Source organism: Salmo salar, chromosome ssa12, assembly GCF_905237065.1.
Source record: "Salmo salar chromosome ssa12, Ssal_v3.1, whole genome shotgun sequence".
NCBI classification, from domain to species: Eukaryota; Metazoa; Chordata; class Actinopteri; order Salmoniformes; family Salmonidae; genus Salmo; species Salmo salar.
The window spans coordinates 23157699-23178497 of NC_059453.1; the positions used below are offsets into that span (position 1 = coordinate 23157699).

General features: G+C 41.1%; 1 protein-coding gene across 3 annotated transcripts; it reads left to right on the forward strand.

Moving 5' to 3' along the window:
* Nucleotides 1-4410: 4410 nt before the first annotated feature.
* LOC106592050 (transcription elongation factor 1 homolog) lies at nucleotides 4411-16455 on the forward strand. 3 transcript variants are annotated; one of them, XM_014183352.2, is made up of 4 exons: nucleotides 4411-4565; nucleotides 4894-5061; nucleotides 10212-10282; nucleotides 13935-15332. In XM_014183352.2, the coding sequence occupies exons 2-4, from the start codon at nucleotides 4946-4948 to the stop codon at nucleotides 13997-13999; spliced, it is 252 nt and encodes an 83-aa protein (XP_014038827.1). In that variant the 5' UTR covers nucleotides 4411-4565; nucleotides 4894-4945; the 3' UTR covers nucleotides 14000-15332. The 3 variants fall into 3 exon arrangements, 2 of the variants coding, with proteins under 2 accessions (XP_014038827.1, XP_045547050.1); XR_006757926.1 differs by lacking the exon at nucleotides 4411-4565 and adding an exon at nucleotides 16217-16455 and having other exon boundaries at nucleotides 4572-5061; nucleotides 13935-15759; XM_045691094.1 differs by lacking the exon at nucleotides 4411-4565 and having other exon boundaries at nucleotides 4572-5061.
* The last annotated feature ends 4344 nt before the right edge of the window (nucleotides 16456-20799 follow it).

Sequence of the window (20799 nt, forward strand, 5' to 3'; positions counted from 1 at the left end):
ACATGTCACCCTCCCGAGGAGAGGGGGTGACCTTGATAATTTATTGTTGAAACGAGAGGCTGCCTGGATCTTTAATTTAAAGACCCTTGCACCCTTCGGTCTCAACATAGACTTTGATCTGAAGCCATTCTTGTGATAATTGTGATTTTGCCATTGTAATTGTTTGTTAGATACATTTTAGACTACAAATGCTATGATCGTATGCTATCCATTTGTTTGTCTTTTTGTATGTTCTTTGTATGCCATTTTTTTTAATATTTGAGTTTACCAATGATATTAGGCCATACTTGGCCATGATTACAAACACCTGTGTGTCTCTTGACACTTTATAAATGACTCATCTCGCAGTGTTTGATGATACCCTGATGAAGACAGCTTCGCTGTCGAAACGTTGGTGATTAAATTTTTGCATCTGAGCTCTTAGAGTGTGCGGCTTTCCTTCATTTTCTAGTGTTCTACTCCGCTAGCCAGCACCTCGCCTTTAAAGGTGTGCGTTTCTTTTTTCTAGATTACAGTGACGAATGCAAAAGGAAATAAGAGAATTAAAGTGGTAGTGGAACCTAGTAAATCCACATCTAGTTCTGTCTTTTTTGATTGGAATAAGGGTTTTGGATCGATATTGTTTCCTGGGAGATCCGTTTGAAGTCTATAAAAATTGTGGATGCGTTGGATGAGGTGGCGTCGATGAGAATAACGAGAAGTGCGTTTCTTTTTTTAGTTTCTTTCTATCGAACAGATGGAGAGGCTGAGAGTGAGACACCAACAGAGCCGCCTCGTGTGTCCACAAGCAGTGGACCATCAGGTTTGTGATGTTGAATAAATTTGTGGTTACTTCTAAAGCAGTGCAATTAGTCAGTTTATATGGTGTATAGAAATGAGTCGGTTTGTATGGTGTATAGAAATGAGTCGGTTTGTATGGTGTATAGAAATGAGTCGGTTTGTATGGTGTATAGAAATGAGTCGGTTTGTATGGTGTATAGAAATGAGTCGGTTTGTATGGTGTATAGAAATGAGTCGGTTTATATGGTGTATAGAAATGAGTCGGTTTGTATAGTGTATAGAAATGAGTCGGTTTGTATGGTGTATAGAAATGAGTCGGTTTGTGATTGAAATGAATTCTTATTTAACTTGCTATTGGGCTTGTGATATAGATATGAGATGGATTTCAGAAGTTGCCTAATGGCAACAGTATATCTAAAATTACCCAAATAGCTACTTTTAATTATATATTTTTTTCTTTGGCAGATCTCAGCAAATCCCGGGAGGAACCACCGGTGCAGCCAATGATGAACATATACCCAAGAACTCTGATGGGGGACCGGAGGAGGAGCTTCAAGGCGGCCTGGTACCATATCCACCCCTGGCTTGAATGTTCCAAAAAATCAGACTCTGTGTTTTGTTACACCTGCAGGCATTTTAGCCCTCCCAAAGTCTCAGAGACTGTATTTGATTCACAATTGGGTTTTAACAACTGGAAGAAGGCAACTTACAAAGAGGGGGGATTTGCAATTCATGTAAGGTCTGAGCAGCACAAACAAGCAATGATTACATGGAGAGACTATCAGAAAGCTGTAAAAAGTAATGCAACACTGGTAAATACCCTAAACAAGGAACACAACAAACGGGTTCAAGAAAATCGGGACTATATTAAAACAATAGAAGTACTACTACTTACAGCCACACAAAACATTTCACAAAGAGGACACGATGAGTCTGCAGAGTCAGATAATAAAGGGAACTTCATGGCAATCCTAGAAACAATAGCTAAGGATGACACAACTGTGAAAAAAAGGTTGACTTCCATTCATAATGCAAAATATACAAGCAAAGGGATTCAGAATGAGGTTCTGAGTTGTTTGGCAGACATGGTTCGAACAAAAATGATAGAAGAAGTGAAAGACAGTGAGGTCTTTAGCATAATGGCAGATGAAACAAAATATGTTAAAAAAAGGAGCAGATATCTCTAGTACTCGGGTACTATTTCAGAGGAGCTGTCCGTGAGAGCTTTCTCCACTTTGAATCGGCTGATCGACTAGATGTAGGAGGGCTTACTGACAAAATAATACACATATTAGAAAGTCATGGTCTTGAATACAAAAACAACCTAGTAGGCCAAGCATATGACGGTGCTTCCGTTATGAGTGGCAAGCATTCAGGTGTCCAGGCACGCCTTAAAGAACAAGTAAAACATGCCTTTAACATCCACTGCAGTGCACACTGTCTAAACTTAGTTTTAGTGGATACAGTCAAAGCTGTCCCTGAGGTAGGACAGTTCTCCTTACTAGAAAGACTTTACGTCTTCACATCTGGGTCGTATGTGCATCAAAAATGGCTTAGCATACAAAAAGAGATGTACCCAGGTGCACCTAGAGAGCTTCAGAGACTAAGTGACACTCGCTGGGCATGTCGATATATGGCTCTACATACTATTATGGATAGATTACCTGCCATTAAGCGAGTCCTGCAAGACATAGTCCAAGAACACAATGGTGACAGATCTGTTGAGGCACGAGGTCTGCTTGCACAGATAGATTTACAATTCATTGTGTGCCTTGTTACACTCCATAAAGTGTTTGGAGAAGCAACATTTCTATCAGATATGCTACAGTCTTCATCACTTGACCTGTCAAAGGCTGTTGATTTAGTTGAAGCCTTAGTTCAAACTTTGAATGACTACAGGGATGAGTCATTTGTTGATGACTTATGGAATGAAGTGTTGAACACAGCTGAGCAATGTGATACTGCAATACACCCCCCTGCATAACGTCCAAAAAGGCTATGCTCTCAATTGAATGGAGACGGTGTACTCGGTACAGTGGGTCAGAGGTCAGATTCAGAACAAGAAAAAGGCAGTTTTCGTACAACCCTTTTCTACCCTGTTTTAGATCAATAGCTCAATGAGCTTAACAGAAGGTTCCCTAGCAAAAACTGTGACATAATGAATGGCATCCAAACTCTAAACCCTACAAGTGATGTGTTTCTCAAAGAGAAGTCCCTGTTTCCATTTGCTAGAATGTATGAATCAAATATTGAGGACTTGTGTCATGAACTACATCATTTCAGAAGAATGTTAGAAAGGAAAATACAGAGTGGCATGCAGAGACCCTCCAGTGTAGTAGAGCTGGCATTATTCATTGAGCCTTATAAAGAAGTTTTCTTTGAGCTCTTTAAACTGTGCCAGATAGCTGTTTCAATCCCTGTTAGTACTGCTTCTTGTGAATGGAGTTTTTCTGCACTAAAGCTGGTGAAAACGTATCTCAGGTCCACAATGTCAGATGACAGATTAAGCAATTTAGGTGTATTAAGTATTGAGTCAAGGAGGGCAAGGCCTTGAGTCTAGATTAATTTGCTGATTTTTTTGTTGTTGCAAAAAAAAAAAAACCGGAGAATACAGTTCATGTGACCTGATACTGAATATGTAATGCAAATGAAAATTATAATGGAAATGCAAATAAATTGTTGAATGATTATGAACATGGTCTTTTGCCTGCTAATGCCTGCAATGCAGTGAAGAAAACGATATGACAACAATAACGTCTAATGTAACTGGCCCCTCTAACAGTACAACTGGCCCCAGCTTGGCCCCCCCAGTTGAAATGGTCTAGAACCGCCACTGTGCCTATCAAGGGTGTTATCTCTGGGGTGGCGCTAGAAGTAAATGCAAAGGATATACGTGAATAATTGGGTCAAGTGGTTGGTGCACAACGACTGGCCCGCATTGAAAGATGGAGTACAGAAGCCCACTCCATCCAGCCATTCTATTGTTTATTTTTTATGAAGAGTCTCTCCCTTCTCACGTGTATTTGGGTTATATGGGATTCCATTCAAGAGCCTTCATGCCCAAACCCATGCAGTGTGATAAATGTAAATTATTTGGTCATGTGTCAATTGTATGTGGACGGGAGGTGTATTCTATGCCAGCTGAGCCTAAATGCTGCAATTGTGGTGGTGAACGTGCACCCGAATTTCTGAAGTGTCCTGTTAGGGTGAAGGAGACGGAGGTGGCAAGAATAAGGGCTGTCCAGAATGTATCTGGAGGCATTGAGAAGAGAGGAAGGAGTGACGTTGAAGAAGTGATGGTAGTAGTGGAGACAAGATGTTCCGTGCCAACAGAGGGATCACGACATTTGGCATATTAAGGTGGACTTTGTAGCATTTATTACTTTGGTTATCAACTACACAGCACAAATGGAGAGGAATTCGGAGAAAATAGGCATCTTTGTGAGTGCGCCTGAGCATTTTTGGGGACTCAGTGACTTTTCTGCAGAGGCATTAAAAGGAATCCTGTCGGTGAACGCTCCGGCCTCACAGGCACCTGAGCCTGTGTAGGGATGTGACTGAAGGAGTGGGACTGATGTTTTTGTGTGTTTTGCATTATCTCGAGTCCCCCTTCCCGCCATGGAAAATATTATTTGTGTTTTGTTTCACTACTCCGTAAATTAGGTGGCGGCAATACACCAATATGTGTAGTCTGCCATAACTTTAAAGAAGAAGAAGAACTTCCGGTTCTCCTTGCTTACGTCTTTCTCCACTAAAAAGCCGGAGTGTGGTCTTTCTTAGGAAAGGTAGCTAAACAAATACATCGTTAAGTGGAAAAATTATATAATATAAGCTAGCTTGATTATATATAATGTTGTACTTTCCATTATTAATAACGAACCATTCGGTTTCATGATACAATACCATCGGCAAGGAAAGATGTTGGAGAGTTGACTGAGTTTATGACAACACACGTTGTTGTTGTAGATAAACTAGCTAGCTACATGCACCTAGCTAGCTAGCGGGATTATATTGTTAATTTACAGTTTACAAAACGTTGATTTGATTGAACGACTGCGATCTATTCAGTTACAAAATTGCATTATTTGTCTTTGATGTACATTTGCTCCACAGAGTTTAGCCAACTAGCTAGCTAACGTTACTGTACACGTGAAGACTACCTAATATGGGTCGCCGCAAGTCCAAGAGAAAGCCCCCTCCAAAGAAGAAACTTACTGGAAATTTGGACACTCAATTCACCTGTCCATTCTGTAATCACGAAAAGTCATGTGATGTGAAAATGTAAGTAACAAAGTACAGTATATTAAGTGTATATATACTACCGTTCAAAAGTTTGGAGTCACTTAAATGTTCTTGTTTTTTAAAGAAAAGCACATGTTTATCATTTAAAATAACATAAAATTGATCAGAAATGCAGTGTAGACATTGTTAATGTCTGATTTTTGGAAACGTCAGATTATTAATAGAATATCTACATAGGCGTACAGAGGCCCATTATCAGCAACCATCACTCCTGTGTTCCAATGGCACGTTGTTAGCTAATCCAAGTTTATCATTTTAAAAGGCTAATTGGTCATAAGGAAACCCTTAAGCAATTACAGCTGAAAACTGTTGTCCTGATTAAAGAAGCAATAAAACCGGCCTTTAGACTTGTTGAGTATCTGGAGCATCAGTATTTGTGGGTTCGATTACACACTCAAAATGGCCAGAAACAATGCAATTTCTTGTGAAACTCGTCAGTCTAGTCTTGTACTGAGAAATGAAGGCTATTCCAAGTGAGAAATTGCCAACAAACTGAAGATCTCATACAACGCTGTGTGCTACTCCCTTCACAGAACAGTGCAAACTGGCCCTAACCAAAATACAAAGAGGAGTGGGAGGCCCCGCTGCACAACTGTGCAAGACGACAAGTACATTAGTATCTAGTTTGAGAAACAGATGCCTCACAAGTCCTCAACTGGCAGCTTAATTTAAATAGTACCTGCAAAACACCAGTCTCAACGTCAACAGTGAAGAGGTGACTCCGGGATAATGGCCTTCTAGGCAAATATGGATAGAATAGCCTTAATTTCTCAGAACAAGAATAGACTGACGAGTTTCAGAAAAAAGGTATTTATTTCTGGCCATTTTGAGCCTGTAATCGAACCCACAAATGCTGGTGCGCCAGATACTCAACAAGTCTAAAGGAGGCCAGTTTTATTGCTTCTTTAATTAGTTTTCAGCTGTGCTAACATAATTGCGAAAGGGTTTTCTTATGATCAATTAGCCTTTTAAAATGATAAACTTGGATTAGCTAACACAACGTGCCATTGGAACACAGGAGTGATGGTTACTGATAATGGGCCTATGTAGATATTCCTTTACAAATCTGCTGTTTCCAGCTACAATAGTAATTTACAACATTAACAATGTCTACACTGTATTTCTGATCAATTTTATGTTATTTTAATGGACAAGAAATTAGCTTTTCTTTCAAAAACAAGGACATTTCTAAGTGACCCCAAACTTTTGAATGGTCGTGTGTGTATATAAACTCAGCAAAAAAAGAAACGTCTTCTCACTGTCAACTGCGTTTATTTTCAGCAAACTTAAAGTGTAAATATTTGTATGAACATAAGATTCAACAACTGAGACATAAAGTGAACAAGTTCCACAGACATGTGACTAACATAAATGGAATAATGTGTCCCTGAACAAAGTTGGGGTCAAAATCAAAAGTAACAGTCAGTATCTGGTATGGCCACCAGCTGCATTAAGTACTGCAGTGCATCTCCTCCTCATGGACTGCACCAGATGATGCTGTGACACACCGCCCCAGACCATGACGGACCCCCCCAATCGATCCCGCTCCAGAGTACAGGCCTCGGTGTAACGCTCATTCCTTCGACGATAAGCGCGAATCCGACCATCACCCCAGGTGAGACAAACTGTGACTCGTCAGTGAAGAGCACTTTTTGCCAGTCCTGTCTGGTCCAGCGACAGTGGGTTGGTGCCCATAGGCGACATTGTTGCCGATGATGTCTGGTGAGGACCTGCCTTACAACAGGCCTACAAGCCCTCAGTCCAGCCTCTCTCAGCCTATTGCGGACAGTCTGAGCACTGATGGAGGGATTGTGCATTCCGGGTGTAACTCGGGCAGTTGTTGCCATCCTGTACCTGTCCCACTAGTGTGATGTTTGGATGTACCGATCCTGTGCAGGTGTTGTTACACGTGGTCTGCCACTGCGGGACAGGTACAAGATGGCAACAACAACTGCCTGAGTTACACCCGGAACGCACAATCCCTCCATCAGTGCTCAGACTGTCCGCAATCCCTGTAGCACTGTCTTAGTCGTCTCACTGTACGGACATTGCAATGTATTGCCCTGGCCACATCTGCAGTCCTCATGCCTCCTTGCAGCATGCCTAAGGCACGTTAACGCAGATGAGCAGGGACCCTGAGCATCTTTCTTTTGGTGTTTTTCAGAGTCAGTAGAAAGGCCTCTTTAGTGTCCTAAGTTTTCATAACTGTGACCATAATTGCCTACCTTCTGTAAGCTCTTGGTGTCTTAACGACCGTTCCACAGGTGCATGTTCATGAATTGTTTATGGTTCACGAACAAGCATGGGAAACAGTGTTTAAACCCTTTACAATGAACATCTGTGAAGATAATTTGTAAAAATCCAAATATCTTTGAAAGGCAGGGTCCTGAAAAAGGGACGTTTCTTTTTTTTGCTGAGTTTATATATGCATATATTATTTTTACTATTTTCTACATTGTAGAATAATAGTGACGACATCAAAACTAAGAAATAACACATGGAATCGTGGTAACCAAAAAAAGTGTTGAACAAATCAAAATATATTTTAGCTTCTTCAAAGTAGCCAGTGGTTTAACTAATAATAATGTTGGAGAAGAAAGTAAAAGTGCAATATGTGCCATGTAAAAAAGCTAACATTTAAGTTCCTTGCTCAGAACCTATGAAAGCTGGTGGTTCAATATTCCCAGTGAAGAAGTTTTAGGTTGGTAGTTATTATAGGAATTATGACGTGTTGACTATTTCTCTCTGCCATTTGTATTTCATATATCTTTGACTATTGGATGTTCTAATAGGCACTTTAGTATTGCCAGCCTAATCTCAGGAGTTGATAGGCTTGAAGTCATAAACAGAGCTATGAATCAAGCATTGCTAAGAGCTGCTGGCAAACGCAGTAAAGTGCTGAATGAATGCCTACGAGCCTGCTGCTGCCTACCACCGCTCACTCAGACTGCTCTATCAAATATCAAATCATAGACTTAATTATAGTATAATAAACACAGAAATACAAGCCTTTGGTCATTAATATGGTCAAATCCTGAAACTCTCATTTCGAAAACAAAAAATGTATTCTTTCAGTGAAATACGGAAGCGTTCTGTATTTTATCTAACGGGTGGCATCCCTAAGTCTAAATATTTCTGTTAGATTGCACAACCTTCAATGTTATGTCATAATTATGTACAATTCTGGCAAATTAGTTTGCAACGAGCCAGGCGGCCCAAACTGTTGTATATACCTTGACTCTGCGTGCAATGAACGCAAGAGAAGTGACACAATTTCCCTAGTTAATATTGCCTGCTAACATTAATTTTTTTAAACGAAATATGCAGGTTTAAAAAAATATACTTCTGTGTATTGATTTTAAGAAGGGCATTGATGTTTATGGTTAGGTACATTCGTGCAATGATTGCGCTTTTTTCGTAAGTGTGCTTTTGTTAAATCATCCCCCATTTGGCGAAGTAGGCTGTGATTCGATGATAAATTAACAGGCACCGCATTGATTATATGCAACGCGGGATAAGCTAGTAAACTACACATGGTTGATGATATTACTAGGTTAACTAGTGATTATATGAAGATTGATTGTTTTTATAAGAAGTTTAATGCTCCCAAATGGTAAATCAAAAGAGAACCATGGCGCTCTTCCAAAAGTTTGGCTGGTGCGTAAAACCTGCAAATTCAGTAAAGGAAGAGGTGTAACGGGTTAGCACTCAAAAATATCTTGCATTAAGCTTGCTTCATTATTCAATGTTTTACATTTTTTACTGCATCAAGGATAGCGTACACAGGCGTTACCTCCCAAATGGCACCCTATTCCATACGTACTTTGACCAACCCTATGTGTCCTGGTTAAAAGCACACTATGTGACCGTAAGTATGTGGACACCTGCTTGTCGAACATCACATTCCAAAATCAATGGGCATTAATATGGAGTTGGTCCCCCTTTACTGCTATAACAGCCTACACTCTTTTGAAAAGTCTTTCCACTAGATGTTGGAGCATTGCTGTGGGGCCTGGCTTGCTCGGCTTTCCAAATCATCCTAAAGGTGTTCGATGGGGTTGAGGTCAGGGCTTTGTGCAGGCCAGTCAAGTTCTTCCACACCGATCTCGACAAACCATTTCTGTATGGACCTCACTTTGTGCACGGGGGCGTTGTCATGGTGAAACAGGAAAGGGCCTTCCCTAAACTGTTGTCACAAAGTTGGAAGCACAGAATCGTCTAGAATGTCATTGTATTCTGTAGCATTAACATTTCCCTTCACTGGAACTAAGTGGTCAAGCACAAACCATGAAAAACAGCCCCAGACTATTATTCCTCCTCCACCAAACTTTACAGTTAGCACTATACATTGGGGTAGGTAGCGTTCTCCTGGCATCCACCAAACCCAGATTAGTCTGTTGGACTGCCAGATGGTGAAGCGTGATTCATCACTCCAGAGAACGTGTTTCCATTGCTCCAGAGTCCAATGGAGGCAAGATTTACACCACTCCAGCCGACGCTTGGCATTGCTCATGGTGATCTTAGTCTTGTGTGCGGCTGTTCGGCCATGGAAACTAATTTCATGAAGCTCCCGGCGAACAGTTCTTGTGCTGATGTTGCTTCAAGAGGCAGTTTGGAACTCGGTAGTGAGTATTGCAACCGAGGACAGACTATTTTTACCACTTCAGCACTCGGCGCTCCCGTTCTGTGAACTTGTGTGACCTACCACTTTGCGGCAGAGATGTTGTTGCTCCTAGATGTTTCCACTTCACATTAACAGCACTTACAGTTGACCGGGGCAGCTCAAGCAGGGCAGAATTTGGACGAACTGACTTGTTGGAAAGGTGGAATCCTGTGACGATGCCATCTTTAAAGTCACTGAGCTCTTCAGTAAGGCCATTCTACTGCCAATGTTTGTCTATGGAGATTGCATGGCACGTGCTCGATTTTTACACACCTGTCAGTGACGGGTGTGGCTGAAATAGCCAAATCTACTAATTTGAAGGGGTGTCCACATACTTGTGTGTAATGTTATATATTTTAGTGTAGTTCTCTAGGAGGTAGTGCACTACAGGCTGGAACTCTGACAATTTAATTAACTATTTATAAATACTTTGTTTTAACTTTTCATTTTCTTGTATTGCCAACAGGGAAAGGACCAGAAATACTGGGATAATATCATGCACAGTTTGCCTGGAGGAGTTCCAAACCCCCATTACCTGTATCCTTTCAAGTCTACTGAACTCAAACACAACAGCTATTGTTATTATAATCACATTCAGTATGTTTACATGCACACTAATAATTTGATATTAAACTGATTATGGCAGATTATGCAATAGTCATATAAACACCTTAATCTGCATAAGGTCAAAATCGAAGTAAGTGTACACAGATTAAAGCAGCTGGTTTTCTGAGCAATCTTTCTAATTATTAGGAAGTGTGAACACCTTAATCGGCATTCCAGTGGTGCATTTTATCTGCGCATATGCTAACACCAGCCAAGAGCCTCCCTCTTTAGCGCGGGTGAAGTGAGTTCGGAAGAACTGAATGTGTGCATCTTAGGGACTGTAGATTATTTATAATGAGGGATAAATGGAGAAATTGGATCTCTGACATGAAAATGGATGGTCCTCCGTTCAGTAAAATATGTTTTTACCCGACACTCCCTGAACGCTTGGGGGGAAGAAAACAAGAGACAAGTGACCCCCTATACTGAAAGAATAATTAAAACATAAAGTGGATAGCAGAGAACATGCCTATTGTTTACCCTCAATCCTAGGACAGACCAGAGCCTTGCATGCTGACCAAACCACACGCATGCGCCATCACGCAAGTTGATTTTGTTCACCCAAGCGATCAGGACACGCAGGTTGAAGTATCAAAACAAACTCTGAAGCAATTATATTAATTTGGGGTCAGGTCAAAAAGCATTACACATTTGTCAATTTGGCTAGCTAGCTTGCTGTTGCTAGCTAATTTGTCCTGGGATATAAACATTGGGTTGTTATATTACTTGAAATGCTTAAGGTCCTCTACTCCGACAATTAATCCACAGATAAAATGGTAAACCGAATTCCTTTCTCGTCACCTCTCCTCCTTCCTTCAGGCTTCTTTTTCTGTGGATTTTATTTTGCGGTTGGCAACCAACTTTACAGCATTACCACAACCGACTGGAATGTGGACCTAAGTTAATCTTTCAATCACCCACGTGGGTATATGCTCCTAAAAACCAATGAGATGGGAGAGGCCGGAGTTGCAGCGCGTTGAGCGTCACAAACAGAACCATTTTCTATTTTAGCGTATGGCCACGCAGACGCTGGCGAGCAGTGTGGGTGCAATGATTGAATAACATGTATGTGTAAATTTATTTTGCAACGCATGCGACGTGAGCGGTGTGGTCAACATGGTCTGTTTTATTTTACCTTTATTTAACCAGGCAAGTCAGTTAAGAACAAATTCTTATTTTCGATGGCAGCCTAGGAACAGTGGGTTAACTGTCTTGTTCAGGGGCAGAACGACAGATGTGTACCTTGTCAGCTCAGGGATTCGATCTTGCAACCTTTCGGTTACTAGTCCAATTCTCTAACCACTTGGCTACCTGCCACCCCATATGCAGTTTTTATAAAAACTGTTCTTCATTTTGTAAGCATTACATGACAAAGTAGCCCGACGGTGGTGGATTCACAGACCTCCACGGACAAGGAGGTGAAAAGATATCCATTATAATAAAAGCACTGCGTGAATCTCTTATTTTGGTATGAGACAAAATTGGCTTTTATAAAAATGTCATGAGATTGTACATCACTGGAGACGACCACAACAGAGCAGGACAGCACCTGAGCGCATGCTGCCACACCGGAGACTTTGTGATTTCTATACAGGCTATTGTTAAAAAAAAAGGATTGTTTAAGTTTGGAGCAGTACTAAAGTTGTCTATCAACTGTAAATATTCAGCACAACTGAACTAGTCACTACGGAAGTATGGCCTATATGCATTTGTAAACTATTTTCATTTGGGAAACTATCATTTTCAAATATTCTATTTTATTCCAAAATATTGTTACAAAATAGATGTGTAGACTGTGATTAGGGCATGGGAGTATAAGATAAATTAACAGACTGTGTGCATAGCTCACCGCATGATCCTCAAACCAAAGACCAGTCAAACTCATGTTTCTAAAAGTGAATTCCAAGGCACTGTAGAATGATTGCATAGCCTAATAAGGCATCTTTTGTTTCATAATTTAATTCTAAGTAATAATTCAAAAATAATAATTTATTTATTTAGAGTTAGTATTTTAATAATTTGTTGCGGCTCTCCCTCACATTTTTCAAATTGAGAACACGGGGCTGCATGTTCAAATGAATTCTGATAGGCCTAAATATAATTTATTTAGAGTGACCACAAATCCCATAAACGATAGAATGACAAACTAAATCAATATGTAGGCTATAACAGCCTATAGGTAGGTAGCCGACATGGTGGTGTTCCTGTATTTGTTTCTCTCTGGTGGCACGAAGGATGAACTGCAGGTGTGTGTGCATTGGCCCGTCGGTCGGTGGCGTGACCACTGAACGGGCCAAATCCGACGTAACAAGAACAGCCACAGAAAGAAAACTCTACCAGGGGTTGCTAAAACGTCTGTCCTCAAAACAGTCTTGTACAATGCACTTGAACTTGACCTACTGAGTGTTTAGCTTACAGAAACGTACCCCCTCTATTGCGTATGCAGACAAACTGATCCACCGCATGGACCTTTACCACGACACCAACGAGAGCTAGGATCCACATTCACAGCGTGTCCGCCACGATGGTCATAACTCTGCGGACCCCATTGCTCAGTGGAACCCTGAACGATACGGGACCGCTGCTGTCCTTTCAGCAACAAGATTCGAAAGGCGCTCAAAATAACTCCAGATGTAGTTTACAACTAATAGTCCTTCTCATCACTTATTACGAATAGAAGATTATCACTTCTCACAACGGTGCTCGTTTAGTAACGTTAGAACAAAGCTAAATCAATGTCTCGCAAGATCGCAGCGTGTAATTCGTATTTTACATAGCAGATCCGAATATAATGGCATATAAGCTGCTTTACCAGGCCTATAATGTTACACCAAAAACACCTCTTCTGTCATTTCTTATCTGAAGCTGAGTAGTCCTCTTCTTTTACCAAGACTCAACCGCGTGCACGCCGCAGGCAACGCTTTGATTGATACAAAATAAGCCTACAAGAAATGCTAATAGTTTAACACCATCTGCTTTCAGTTGGTCACAAAACCGTAATTCAAGAAGATCTAAATTCATATTCCCATGAAACTGATTGAGATCAAATGATTGACAGGCAGTCTGAACATTTCACCAGTAAAACGTGAAGAATTACCATTCACGATTGACAGGGATAATGGCCTACTTTAAAATGAGGTATGACTAACTTGGTGTTTGATGGTATTAAACATTTGACGTTTTCTTGAGACGATGTGTGGGCATATAGGCAGTTTTTAATCGAACTATTATATCAATCTGACTATCCACAATAATCACATTATTGTGTGCATGTAACCGTACTAGTTGATACATAATCAATAAGGCTGAAGCAATTGAACATTTCCTAAGGATGTAATACCTAATTCCAATGGGATTGGCTATTATGATGATATTGTTTTATAGGTATTTTAACATCAGGAATGTTAACAGCACAGTTAGACTGTAAGTTGCTCTGGATAAGAGCATCTGATAAATGGATACAATGTAAATACACCAATGACTAGACAGTTGCATGCAGTCACATTTACTCCAATCTCCAGTTGCTAACATCTTCTAGGTTGAGTGTGTATATAAGTTACATGTCCTTACCTTACTCTCTAAGATCTGTCAGAGCCTGTGGACGTGTACAGTGATTGGATAGACGCTTGTGAAGCAGCCAATCAGTAGCCCAGGCTCACCAGGGCGGAAGACCTCACGTTGGAACAGGAAGCTGATTTAGAGGTGGCTCTCGTCTGTTTCTCACCAATCACTGCCAGTCTTCAGCCCAAGATGATGGTCCCGTTCCAGGCCGACTACATTGCAGACGTTGCATTGCATCAACCAATAGCTGCGTGCCACGTCATCAACTGCGGTTGGGCGTCATATTGCTATGTCATGTGGTTAGCTGATATGTGAACCAACTATCCAGATGTTGTGAGATCTGGCAGATGTCTACAATGTAGTCTGCCTGGTAAGCAGCCTCTGACCTTTACCTCACTGCACATCTCCCACACAAGTGACCTGGCGTCCACCGAGACTGTCTTGCGTAGCCATAGTTCAGTCCAGAGCCCTATATAGGTTGTGCCCCAAATGGCACCCCATTCCCTATGTAGGGCACTACTTTTGACCAGCTCCCGTAGGGCTCGGGTGGAAAATAGTGCACAATATAGGGAATAGGGTTCCATTTGGGATGTGACCTTAGAGGTATATATGACTCTGGTTAAGTCAACCTATTCTCCTACTCACCGTTTTAATTTATGCAGATCTCATTTTACAAGCTGTCAAGTTGTCATGGCTCCTAGTTTACTGGTAGGATTATACAGGTAGTAGCTGCTCTTGGGTTAGTTTCACCACAATTAGTTTTTACTCTCCCCTGTGTACAGTTCTTCTAGAGATACACAATACCACAGTGTACAGCGATACCATAGTGTTGGCTCATTCCATTGGGGTATATTCGGTGGAACTCTTGAGTGTGTGTTTATGCAGAGTAACTTGTCACTCTTCATGCTAACTAGTGGGGTGTTCCAGAAAGCAGGATTGTTAAGTTTGCCAGCTAACTTTGATATGTAGTTAAATATATCTTTATTTTATATTTAGAAAGCTAAACTTGAATATGGGTTGTTGGTTGTCAAGTCAATTATACCATGACAATTTCAAGTTAGATTTTTTTGGGGACTGTTAGCTGGCTACGTCATTGATCCTGCTTTCTGGAACAGTCTAAACTCTCAAGTGGTTTATGAAATATTTTCTATGAATATCCCAGGTCCTTTTTCTCAATTTTAAAATGCTTACGGTATCTCCCTGAAGACATTCCTTTGTTAGAGAAAATGGACTGAAAGGGAGAGGTATGATGGTACATACACACCAGGTAAACACTAGGTCCAAATTAGTATTATTGATTTGGTTATTTTAGTTTTTCAAATGATAAGAAAATTGCCAATGATTTGCAATTGGTTGCCCTTTGTAATGATTTTTATTTTCAATGTGACAAATTAAAAGTGTTGTATTTTGACACCCACAATGAATGTGTCTGTGTCAATGGTCTGAGAGTTAACCAGCTAAAGTCTGTCTGTACAGCATGTTTCTACTGGAGAGACATGCCGTTTCATTTCCTGATAATAGGCTAGCTAGAGGAAACCGCCAAACTGTACAGTTTACCACTAAAACTGTAACATTTTCCTTGTCTAAAACTCAGATGTGAGCACTGTTTTTGCCCCAATGCATTTGTGTGATTGTGTGCGTACCCATGGTTCTCAGCTGTGGATATTGACAGTGAGTTATGATCACGATGATGAGTGGTTATCAGTTTGTTCTATCCCTCCATCCCTATCTCCCCCTCTATCTCAATCTCTCCTCTCATTCAGCATGTGAGGTCAAGTGTCACTCTAGTCTCTGTTGTCAAGGCTGCCAATAACCCACACAATGGCGCCATGGCAACCGTTTCAAAGGTAACAAGTATTTTGTTTCTAGACACCTGGAGCTGTGCTCACACAATCTGCAATTTTTTGTAACTTTTACACATGCACTATCAACAACTTGCATAATGTATGTACATGAAATTGCTACATTTAAACACAATGCAAATTAGTAAGGAATGCTTACAGGGCATAGAAACAGTTGATGTTATGTACAGTACCTTTGTGCTAAAATATTTTTGGGGAGTTTTACTGCTCTAGGGATTGATCATTTACATCTCGTGCTATTGACTCAGTGTTGCAGAATTGGGATGAAAAGTCCACCTTTTTGGCTTATAGCTGTCTGGCTCCTAATAATGTGGTCACGGCTTTGTTTCATCTGTTGGGAAGAATTACAACAAGTACTGCATGCTGTGTCTGGAGATGGCAGAAGGGGCTCTGGGAATGTTCTTAACCACTGCCAAAATGTGTTTTTTCGCGTGCTTTTCAGCTGCCGTGGCATCACCCAGGTGGGTGCTACAAGTTTGGCAATGGAGGAGCGGGTCCTATAGAGGAACTGACCCTCAGAAGCAGATGTGGTGCACTGATGAAGCCCCCCGGGCCTGTTTGTTTCTCTCTGGCTGCACCATCGATGCCCCGTCTGCTGAAGCTACACTGCCTTTCCAATCCAAACTGCCTCAACTCCCAGCCTTTCATCAGAAGCCGAATAGAGACATTCGATGTCCATCTCTACCATCTCAATTTTAATTTGTTTGTTTTGCTTTTTATGCGCTTTGAGATTATTTTCTGTAATGAAAAGCTCTGTGCAAGTTAAATTGTTATTACAAAACAATGCCATGAAATTACTAAATATACAAGGAAAGCTCATGTTGATTTATTGGAAATACATTATCAGCAATAATAATATACTAAAATGTATTTCAACACATTTTCCCCAACACCTCTGGCATTCTCTAATCTGCAACCATTCATCAGTTAGGGGGTGTATTTATTATGAACCAAACAAAAGCCAACACTCTGAAACAGGGAGGGACATACCTGAACTTGTCCAATAAGAAACTCTTGTTTTTGTTACAAAGGTTTTCAGTTGCAAGATATTTTGCTACAGTGTGCACTAATGAATACACCCAAGCCTTGACAATGTAGTAGCCTGGGTAGACCAGACTGAACACTGTGTTTCATTGTGAGTGCAGCATTCAGTCTAGTTTAACCAGGGCCGGGCTATCAAAATATTCCCCAGATCCCTTGGTGAGATGGATGTCGGAGTAGAGTGAAGCTGCCTCTAGACACAGGTCAATTTTGGCTTTTTCACCAGAAGTGGTTTAGGTTAGGATTTGGGGATGGTGAATTGATCCTAGATCTGTGCCTAAGGGCAACGTCTATCTGGAGCTGAAACGTCAGCCACCGTAATGTGGTCCTTAAAGTTGCCCCTAGACACTGATATAAGGTTAGTTTTAGCCTTGGGAGGGAAAGCTGGTCCTAGATCAGTCTACAGTATCTGGTGCTGATATGGTATGTCAGCCACCGTGATGCAAGCCTTAACATGTCTTCATGTGTTACCGTCTCTAGCTGTCGCTGCAGACGTCAGAGTCCCACTCACAGTTGTAGCATGTGGTTATATAAATAGTGATGGGATAGAGGGGGAGACACAAGGTGGTGGTCGTGTTGTCATGGACCAGCACAGGTGAAAATACAAGGATCCTCTTTATCCCTACACACATGTTAAGGAGTTGATTGGGCACTATAATATATAGGTGAAAAATGTATACAGGAAGTGAGTGGCCTGTGTCGTCCAGCAGCCGCTGACATGGCATGCATGCCAGAGACGGCGTGGGTTTGAATCTGGCCCACTGCCCTTTGACTCACCCTTCCCCCATCTTTCCTGTCTTTCCAACACTATCTCTTCAATAAAGCTACAAAAAATAGAAAGGGAATATACCTCGTCCATACAAAAGTATTTTTGTTGTAATGATATAGGTCAATTGTCGATGCAATAGCTTCCACTCGGCTACGCGTATTCTCAAGCAATAACATCCACATCTGTATTATCAACCCAAGAATACCCGTGGTCGAGACGGGAGCATCGGGTCTAACCACCTCCCTCAATCCTGTCTTCTCCCCTCTATCCATTCTCTCCTCTTTATCTTTTCTTCATTCTTCACTCCTAGAATGATAAATGAGAGGGAGGGAGGGGGCCGAAGACATCTGTGAAAATGGTGGCCTGGGAAAGAAAAGTGTTGGATTAGAAAACAAACAATAACATGCACTGTACACAAAGAAAGACAGAAATCGCTACCTGAAGTGAACTGGTAAACAGTTTACATTCCTCCCTTTTCTGACCTCTTCACCCCTTTTACCAAACAAGCTTTTAACCTACTGTAGCTCTCTCTCGTCCTCTCTCTCCCCCCTTTATTTTCCTCTCTTCCTGTCTCCCTCCCTCCTTCCTGCTCTCTACCTCCTCTCTGCCTGTCCCGTTGCGAATAAGGCAGTCAGCATGACTCAACCACACTCTCACTTGCTAATTAGAGGCAGTGGATGTCAATCAACAGCTGAGAGTAGAAGAGGAGGAGGGGGGAAGATGAGAGGGAGAGATTGAATGTATCAGCACCATGGACAGCTCCCTGTGGAGCACTCAGGCTGGTTTACAAACACAAAAGGAGTTTACTCCTCTCTCTCTCTACCTCTACTGTTGAATTTAAGGTTTATATCTTGATTGACTGATATTCTCTCTACCAGCCCATCAATCACATGGTGTAACATGCACCTTGAATAGAGGAACACCGCCAAATGAGAGAGAGTCCCACTCTGTCAAAACTCTCACCAACCTTCTTCCTGTCTGTCTACTTCCCCTCTCATCGTCATTGACAGGAAGTGCCTAAACAAGTCCGACACGTCAAGTATTCTGACACTATATCCCTCATTACATGGCTTATAGCTTTCTACCTCTCGCTCTCACTCTGTTTCTCTCTCTCCCTCTCTTCCGCTCTCTCTCTCATGTGATAGAGACTAGCAAAGAGGGTGTTTCCTGGTAGGCTATGAGAACAGCAAGCTCATCATTAAAGGAGGATATTCCTCTACATTACTGTTGGAACAGAAGCACTGCTGTCAGTATGTTGCTGCTGTTTGCCTACAGCATCAGTTCTCCTCCAGGCCCTATAGCTACTGATCCTGGAGTCAGTCACTATTCTGGAACTTTAGGGATCCGTTGACAACATGATCAATCTGTAGAAAATGTCATGTATTTTGTTCCTCATAGTTCTTGGCATCACATAGTGACAAAGAAAGATATATTTTGTAGAAGAGGAACACCTAAGTATACAGAAGGCTAAATACACAGTAATCCCTGTTCCATAAAGACATCTTCTGACCATTGTAAATAGCAGCACCTGTTTTGTCGTCTACGTTAGAGGATTGTATATTAGGGTTTCTTTGTTTGTAGATACTGTACATCCGGTAGAGCAGTTTCTCTAAGTGGAACATAGTAGGCTACTCTCAGAATGGCAGTGAACTGATTCTTTCAGCCTTATACTGCACACTATTCATTTCCCCCTCAAGTAACAGACCTTAAAGTAGCAATCGGCAGTAGAAACAATAACAAAGCTCTTTCCTCGCCCGTTTCTGTAAAAAGCTGAGGGATGGGTCTGGAGAAATGCAACCACTCTCAAATTCATTGACATAGCTTTGGTAGCAAGGACTGACCATGCAAGATATCAAAATGATAGTTTTAATCATGTTTGGGGTTCTGATGGGGTACGACAGTTGAACTAAGCTCATGAGGCATTTATTTATAAGTTAGGCTATATTCTTCAAGAATCAATTGGTACATATTACTTTATAAGTCAAATAAATAGATGTAGCAACTGCTGATTTCCCTTTTAATTCTTCCCAAAAGAAAGAAATTAAATAACATTCCAAGAACAACAAAATACCCTAACCAATAAAACACTGTAGAATAATATTCTGTGATATTATTGACAGTTTTGACATTGCATGCTTATTTTTAATGGGACCTGTCTTTGGTTATCTATTCATCAACATATTCCTGCTTCCTTCCATCAATAAACAAAGTGTTATTCATCTATACTGAACAAAAATATTAACGCAACATGTAAAGTGTTGGTCCCATGTTTCATGAGCTGAAATAAAAGATCCCAGAATTGTTCCATAGGCACAAAAAAGCTTATTTCGTTCTAATTTTGTGCACACATTTGTTTACATCCCTTTTAGTGAGGATTTCTCCTTTGCCAAGATAATCCATCCACCTGAAAAGTGTGGCATATCAAGAAACTGATTAAACAGCATGATCATTACACAGGTGCACCTTGTGCTGGGAACAATACCGGCCACTCTTAAATGTGCAGTTTTGTCACACAACACAATGCCACAGATGTCTACATTTTGAGGGAGCGCGCAATTGGCATGCTGAGCTGTTGCCAGATAGTTTCATGTTAATTTCTCTACCATAAGCTGCCTCCAACGTCGTTTTAGATCATTTGGCAGTACCTCCGACCACGTGTAACCACGCCAGCCCAGGACCTCCACATCTGGCTTCTTGACCTGCGGGATCATCTGAGACCAGCTGATGAAATTTAGGAGTATTTCTGTCTGTAAGCATGCCCATTTGTGGGGGAAAACTAATTCTGATTGGCTGGGCCTGGTTCGACAGCACTTCTGCCCAGTCATGTGAAATCGGGCCTATTTAGATTAGGGCCTATTTAAATTGAATGATTTCCTTATATGAACTGTAACTCAGTAAAATCGTTGAAATTGTTGCATGTTGCGTTTATATTTTTGCTCAGTATAGATTTCGTTTAGAATAGCCTACCAAAAAATATAAATAAAACTCGATACTAAGCCACTGGTGAATTGTAGCCTAAATGTCGCTACATCCGGCACGAGATGACAGGCTTAATAGCCCATAATAATAAGTGATAAGCTCACCCGTCCGTCGCACTTCCACCGTTTTCCCAGATCAGATATCTCGAGTCCTTACCATATAGAGTAACCATGTTTTCATTCAAAATATATCAGCGAGAAACGCCCCCCAATTCATTTCTCTTTCGCGGGTTGCAT